The sequence below is a fragment of the Amphiprion ocellaris genome, chromosome 12 (assembly GCF_022539595.1).
Source record: "Amphiprion ocellaris isolate individual 3 ecotype Okinawa chromosome 12, ASM2253959v1, whole genome shotgun sequence".
Classification (NCBI taxonomy): Eukaryota; Metazoa; Chordata; class Actinopteri; family Pomacentridae; genus Amphiprion; species Amphiprion ocellaris.
In genome coordinates, this window is record NC_072777.1 from 33725486 (window position 1) to 33733231 (window position 7746).

General features: G+C 40.2%; 1 protein-coding gene across 13 annotated transcripts in view; it reads left to right on the plus strand.

Annotated features, from left to right (window-relative positions):
• Positions 1 to 6437, plus strand: part of LOC111582007 (neurexin-3b) — a 344457-nt gene extending 338020 nt beyond the window's left edge. For 10 of the 13 annotated variants that reach the window (XM_055015653.1, XM_055015654.1, XM_055015646.1 and 7 more), the window contains one exon: positions 3514 to 6437. In XM_055015653.1, coding sequence (XP_054871628.1) covers positions 3514 to 4505 — 992 coding nt within the window. In that variant the 3' untranslated portion in view covers positions 4506 to 6437. Of the gene's footprint in view, positions 1 to 1307; positions 1890 to 3513 lie in introns of all 13 variants that reach the window. The other 3 variants (XR_008603364.1, XR_008603363.1, XM_055015655.1) reach the window with 2 other exon arrangements.
• Positions 6438 to 7746: the final 1309 nt, after the last annotated feature.

The following is a 7746-nucleotide window of genomic DNA, read 5'->3' on the forward strand; positions in this document are numbered from 1 at the left end:
TGCACATCTCCTCCAATTCACCAGAGGCATGAATAAACTCGCCACCCTGCGCCCTCTTGTGGAACTCCAGATGTTTATCTGTCAAACGAAGGCTGTGGGTTATGCCCATAACCCAAAGCATCTAAACATTTGATAATAGTTTTTTCCAAAAGTAGCTCATTAATTACCTCTCTGCTCCCCCCTCTTGATTAATTAGTGACTGTGGTGGGTCTAAATGCCACATAATGCTGGTTATATATCACCCATGATGCACCTTCTCCCCCTGATAACTGCTAATGAATGGTTTTATTTGCTTGAGAAAATATCCCACAGCCCTTGATGGCAGTGACCTTTACTGACCTCTGACCCCTTCTTAAGGCCTTTCCCCCCTTCACCTCCCTGGCTTGCTGTATTGTTATTGTATATTACTCTCCCTAAATGCAACTTACTTAAGCATGCATTAACCCAACTTCTTATAGTGGAACTAAAAATCCAAAGAAAACAATAAAACGTGTCTGATTTTGCCTCTTTCTCTGACGTACATCCAGATTGCACGCCCTGTCCTGTGTTTTAAAAATACTAACAAGAGAAATGTATTGAAGTAACTAATAATAAAGTGTTTATTATTAGTTAAACGAAGGTGGTGACACTTTGCCTATAAACTGTCCCCCCTCTCTTTGTCTGCCTCAGTGTGTGCTTTCTGGTTGTTCATCTTTGATAGTGTGAGAAATTTGATGCCTTTCTTTCTTGCTTGCTAGTCTGTTTTATTATTATTACTATCATTTTTGTCTTTTTTTAACATATATGTCAGCACACATATATGTGACTCTCTGTTTCTTTTCTGAAAAATGTTCAAATTTTTAACTTGCTAATTTGCTAAGAATTGCCAATGTTTTAATGAATTTTCCCCCCCTAATTAGAATGAAGCTTCCTCTTTTCTCTATGAATTAATGGCTATTTTATAAGCAACAGAAGGCCTTTTCAAGATTGGGTGACAAAACCAAGCAGCTGCATTGGGATTTTAAAATTCAAAGAATGCTTTCATAGAGAAAAAAGAGAAGCCACCTCCAAAGTAAAAACCCTTTATCTGTGAAAGCTGTTCCAAACTGTTTCTATGCTGATCTCTAATATTCACCTGTCACTGAGTAGCTATCTCTCTTAATTGAAATTTGGATTTAATCAATGAATGAGTCTGTTAATTTTTTGTGCATGGCAAAAGAAGTTGCAGCTTAGGGTTTGTAAAACTGTCAGTGTTGAGAGTGCTGTTCTCTTTTGTAGATGGGCATGTATATGCTCATTGTTTGTATATCCCCATCCCTTCCTTACAGCCAAAAGCTCTAATGCCGCCCGACCGCTTCGTGCCGCCTTTACATGGACATGGCAACTGATGTACACGTTCACCCCCATCTATGTCATTTCCTTCCTAGTATGTTCATAGGTCCCACCCCCGTCTCACACTCCCTCCTCCCGAACCCTTTACGTAGAGATTCTAAGATATGTACAGTCATCCATTTGTTCATACCTGATGAACAAGCTAAAGAAAATATTTAAAAAAGAAAAAAAAAAGAAAAGGAGTCATCCAATCAGGCTGTAGATATTTATGGAGAGACTTATCAATCAGAATTATAGATATACCGTTTTCTTTTTTATACAAATGATTATCAAAAGAACAAAAAAATACTAAAAAGATATCCTGAACAGAATGGTGAAGATTATTTTTCATGTCATGATGTGTGGATGTATGTGTTGTTGCCTCCCTGTGCCATCCTGTCTAAAAAAGAGAAATATATACTACGTAATCAGAAACTGTTACAAAGAAACTAACCTAACTTGTCCAAAGGCATTCTTACACAACTTTCTTTTGTAAATTTTTTTTCTTCCTGCCAAAATCATGCGGGCAATTTGTTGATGTAAGTTGACAAAACTGATGGTATGCTTTCTTCCTTTGAAAACTGTTCTTTCTTTTGTAGGCTTTTATGATTTTCCGAGCTTTTTTTATTATTATTTTTACCTGTTTTCCTACTTACTAATCCTTTTTCTGGATAACTCTATCTGTGGCTTTACTTTGTGAATGTTTCTTACAATGTTTGCTCTAACTCTGAACTCTTTTTGCAATGCCTTAATTCTTATTATTTCTGGTTTTCGGTTTCCTTCGTTTCTGTTGTGTTTTTTCTTTTTTCTTTTTTTTTCTTTATTGTTCCAAAAGGTTTGCATCTCTTTATAGTGCCCTGTTTGTGAGCCTTTGCTATGTACAAACAAGCCACTTTGGCAAGAGGATAAGCAGCTTCAATGGACATCTGAATGTTTCAAACTCTTTGTAGTAGTCGAACCACTTAACCAGTAAAGTGAAATTGATTAATTAGAAATAGTGGGGGGTACTGGAAGTGTGGTTCTGTCCCTTTAGTCTTACAAGCTGAATAATGAAGTAATTTCCAAATGGAGAACACAGGCTGTTACAAGCTGGATTCTGGTACAATGAGGAAACATTCAGGTGTCGGTGAACTGCCCGGTGACTTTGTGCCACTGTGGTAACTGTAGGGGTCAAAAGGCAAGAGGCTAGGGCAAGTAGGGGAGCCCACTATGCTCACTCAATCATGTCAGCAGTTGAGTGGTGACTTTTGCTGATAGCGTTTTCTTTCGGAGGCAGTTGTAAACCTGAATCAGGTTTTTAAGAGGCACAAGATAATGTTTTTTGGACTCCGGAGCACTTCCAATTTAAAAAGAAATAGCCTTCCTTTATTTGTTTTATGTCATTTTTCAGCTCTGTGATGCAGGAGCTGTTAGTATTTGTTCAGCCGTGTAGGTCAGCAGGGTTAAAAAGCTCCTCTCTGAGCGGCTACAGTGTATGAAACACCTTACAAATAGTTTCTCATTTCAGACTTAGTTAACTTGCTTTCAGGCCCACAATCTTGCACTTGAATTGCAAACAAATGCTAATAGCCTCTGCTGCTTTTTATCCACAAAGGGCATCGATGGGTGCTTATAGTTTTTGAATGGACTGAAAAATATTCACACGAAGAAAAATGAGATGTGCCTCTTAAAAGCCTGATCTAGTCGTTTCTGTGGCGATAAATGCAGAAATACTGGTTAGAAGTAGATACGGAGCCACAAGTTTATATGCAATCATGATAAATGTACATGCAGCACATAGAACATATGTTAACCGTGACTACTGCTGTTTACATAAATCTAGCTCCTGAGAACATGTAGGATCCGTAGGAGTGAACATGAGGTGGCAGTGTAACGTGGCTCACCCTTGTGCATCCCTCAAAGCCTTTTGATGCAATGTATACTTGATTTATGGCTGTTGTTTTCTTTCAGTTTGGGTCTTGTTTGGTTCTCAGTTTCATTGTTTTTGCACTGGTGCAGTATTTTCTGTTCTTTCTTTCTTGGTTTATCTTCAGTTTGTTTCCCTTTGTTGAGCTTTGCTTTTTACATTCTTTGTTTACCGATTCTTTTGGTGTTTGCTTCTTGTTCTGCTGATGGAAGCTGTTCTGCCCTCTGACTGCTGTCTCTTTCTGTTTCACTTTGCAGGAGGGGAGCTAGTCATCCCCGTGCTAGTCGAGGACCCCATAGACATCCCTTCTGTATCCACCCGTTCTCCCTTCATCCCCCTCCCCCCAACCCTCCGCCCTGTCCTCACCATTATTGAGACCACCAAAGAATCCTTGGCCATGGCCACTGAGGCGGGGGTACCTTGCTTGTCGGACCGAGGCAGCGATGATTGTGATGATGGTGATGGTGGTGATGATGGTGATGATGATGATGATGATGATGATGGCATGGTGATTTCGGGGTTTGGCTCTGGCGAAGCTTTCGACTCTAGCCTGCCCCCGACTGACGATGAAGATTTTTACACCACCTTCTCCCTGGTAACAGATAAGATCTTGACCACATCGGCCTATGAAGGCGGCTACAAAGCCCTCGCACCCAAGTGGGAGGCCAAGGACTTGAGGCCTAGCAAAGCCTCTGAGGCAGGTAGGACTACACCCACCTCGCCTCTGCCCGACCTCCGGGGCACACCGCCGGTGGCGGTCCCCTCAGACACGCCACCCAAGCTGCCCGCCGGGAAAATGAACAACCGCGAGGTAAAACCCCCACAGCCGGACATAGTCCTGCTGCCCCTGCCCACGTCCCTCGATCTGGACGGCACCAAGCCACGGGGCCCCTTCATCACTTCGCCCATGCTGCGCACGGTGCCTGCCGCCTTGCCCACAGTGCCCGGCGTGGTACGGCGGGTGCCCCCAGGGGCCTCAGAGGTGATCCGGGAATCCAGCAGTACCACGGGCATGGTGGTGGGCATTGTATCAGCTGCCGCCCTCTGCATCCTTATTCTCCTCTACGCCATGTACAAGTACAGGAACAGGGACGAGGGTTCCTACCAGGTGGACGAAACACGCAACTACATCAGCAACTCAGCGCAAACCAATGGCGCTGTGGTGAAGGATAAAACGCCCAGCGGCAGTGCCAAAGGCAGCGCCAGTAGCAAGAGACCGAAAGACAAGGACAAGGAATATTATGTATAGAAATCAAGTCATTTCCCAACACATAAAAAATAAACTGTTTGGAACAAAGTATAAACATTTTGACAGTACCATATTGGCAACTGTGATTTAAAAAGAATAAAATCTCTTGAGAACTCAAGACTTATTGAGTCGCTGAAACATTTACAAAAGAACTTTGGCTTATGGAAGCACACTTACTATTGTAAGCATTACAGAGAGACAATGTAGTAACTTCATCAGGACTCAGCGTGGACATTTTTAAGGAGTCCCTGCTGGAGACAGTGTGAATAACATCACTCTAACACCCACACGACCCCAAGTGACTGTCGAGGTGTGTTCTAATGACCTTGTCCATTGTAACCCTGTAAAATACGATCACTGTCATTTCAGCCATTCTGAGCATGCATGTGAGGTGTATGTGACGTGGTGCTGGCATCTGTGTAAGTGAGGGACCTCAAGAAACAATGATTGTCGGGAAAGTTGGAAGTCAAAACCTGATTTCGTGGTTTCATTAAATGTAGCTTTCATGGATGCGATATGAGGTAAAGTATACGTGTACTTAAAGCTGTCTTTCTTATTTCTATCTTTTCTTTAGTTTTTTAATTTCTTTATTCATTTAGTAATTTATTTATTGAATTTAGGTTTGTTCTTTGGAAGGATGAGGGCCAGTCAGGGATGACTAGTCAGTGCTCAGCAGGATGTGATACAGTAATGTATCTCAATATTCTTCTCTCCCTCCCTCACGTCTCAGTTAAGGATTGGACTGCTATGCATGGCATCCAAATTCTAGATTGTGTTCAAGTGTGCAAGACTGGATCCACCAGGCAAAATGTACAATGCATTGTTATTTCTCTGAATTTTAAATCTCTGATAGCATTTTTCTTTCTTTCTCTTCATTCCATGTTTCTGTTTTATTTTATGTTCAGTTTTCTTTACATTACCTGAAATGCCGTGGCAAAAATGCATTATCATAATTTGTGTCTGGCAAAGATGTAATTGTCACAACCTTTGAAAAAAAACTGAGAAAAAAATCCAGGCGAAAGACTTACTCCAGTGTGAACAAGTGTGATTCTATCTGTTGTCACAGATGACTGTGTCAAAAACAGAAAGTATGTTTACATATTTTATTACATCTAGCCGTTGTGCTTTGCAGGTCAATATTGTACAGAAAATTCGACTTTCTGTTGAGGTTTTTTTTTTATTTACTATCCTCTCTCTTGTACAGACAGAAAATTTGATTTGATTTTTCTGCTGTAGCAACATGACAAAAAAAATCGTTCTGATTCTTTTGCCGGGATCGCCTGGAGATAAGAAATGATGTGCACAGGAACATTTGTTTAGGCAGGGAGCAAATGTTGTTAGATTAGAAGTCTAGTCTCTCTGGATGGTGTTTCTCTTCAGTCGCATGAATATTTGACCATCGGAATCTGTCAAATAGAAAACACCTCCCTCAGATCTTGTATTAGGGACTCCTCCTTCTTCTGCAATTACTTTCATCATGTCATTTATTTTTTTATTGGAAATTTAAAAAACAGAACAATACAGAATAAAGACAGATTATGATGGATTTGGAGATCTATTGCTAGCACCTTACTGACTTACAGGTGTTTTTCTGTTTTTCTTTTTCTTTTCTTTTTTTTAAACTGTGACGTCAACACCTTGTCTGCTCAACTCGTCATTTTGCATTTGATTTTTTTTAATGTTAATGTATAGCTAATTTCATGTCTCGTTTATATGACATTTTCTTCTGGCAATATGTTGTTTTTTTATGTCATTATTTATTGCTGAAATTATTTGTTCTCATTTATTTTCATGCAAATCAGTCAGTTGGTGTGTATGTTCACTTTTATTTTTTGTGTTGGTACTTGGCTTTTTGACCAGTTAATTATTGTCTTATGCTCCTTTGACTCCGAACAGTTCCCAGAAATAAAAAAAAAACATGTTGTTCCCAAACTTCTTTGGATGTTAGACTGCGGGTGGCTGTCACTTTCTCACTTATCCATGTTGTGGCTTGAGAGCAGGAAATAATGCAGCATAAAGATGGAGATAGATGCCATCTAGGCTATTTGTTATCACTTCACTGATTTCCTTTTATACCACAAAAGTTTTATCATTTCTATTCAAATGAAGACTGAAGCAGAGTAGCTATCATTTACCTATAGATGATTATGCAAATTCATACACTGTTCATCGATGCAACGAGAGGAAAAAGGAACGAGGGGAAGAAATGGTTATTAGAGGGTCCGGAGTCTTCGCTGCATTTGGAGGAATAGCTTTGGGTTTCTTTAGAGTCAGGCCTTTGTGAGAGTGCACAGCCAAATGAGATTCTTCACAACCATATGGCCGGGTTATGAGCCACTCAATGGCGGCAGCACCTGCTTTCCCAGCTCGTTTTTACACTGTCCATATTTCGTGCAAATGGGCCTTCTCAGAGCTGGTCATTAACTTGCAATAGCCCATTGATGTGGGATATCAGAGCACCGTGTGTGAGTATATCCAGCTCACACAATGACTACATATTAACTCATTCATCCTGCCACGGGCAATCGGAGCAAGGAGGCCAGCAGGGATTCGTTCAACAGAGGGAATGCTTTTTTTTTTTTTTTTTTTTTTTTTACACTCCGAGGCAGTGAGATTCTTTTTCTTTATTTCCCCACAAAAATGTGTGGAAATTTGTTCTGCGTAAGTCAACACAATAAAAAGTTAATGTGCGAGGAAACAACATTCATTTTAACAAGCAACGACATTCAATCCACTCTTCATCTCACTGCAAAAGTGCCTCACAAAGGCAGAGAGCAGTAAGTACAGAGGCAGTGGAATCTGTATGTGAATGGTTTCATTCATATGACGATCCTGCAAAGAATTATCACCAGACTCTGTAGTTCAGCTCTGTTATAAAAAAAACAAAAAACACAACCACAAAAAAAATTTACTCGCTTCATGTTCCACTTATTACTCGGCTATTTAGTTAAGTAGCTGCCACATTCAGAGTACTGGTTTGAAGATAAAGCATTTTTCTCTTTCATACATCCACTTAAAAAAAATCTTGGATGAGACAGACGCACAATGTAAAGAATCTTGAATAGAAATCTATGGGAGTATTCTGCAACACTAAAGATGGCAGTTGTATGATATGTCTCATATTTACCACAAAAAAAGCCAATTGTTTAGTTGCACTGATGCAATTGCGGTGTTTTGAAACTGTCCATGCATTGTTAAAATGTAAAATGCTTTGTAAACCTTATTTTGGAGCTAAGACTTA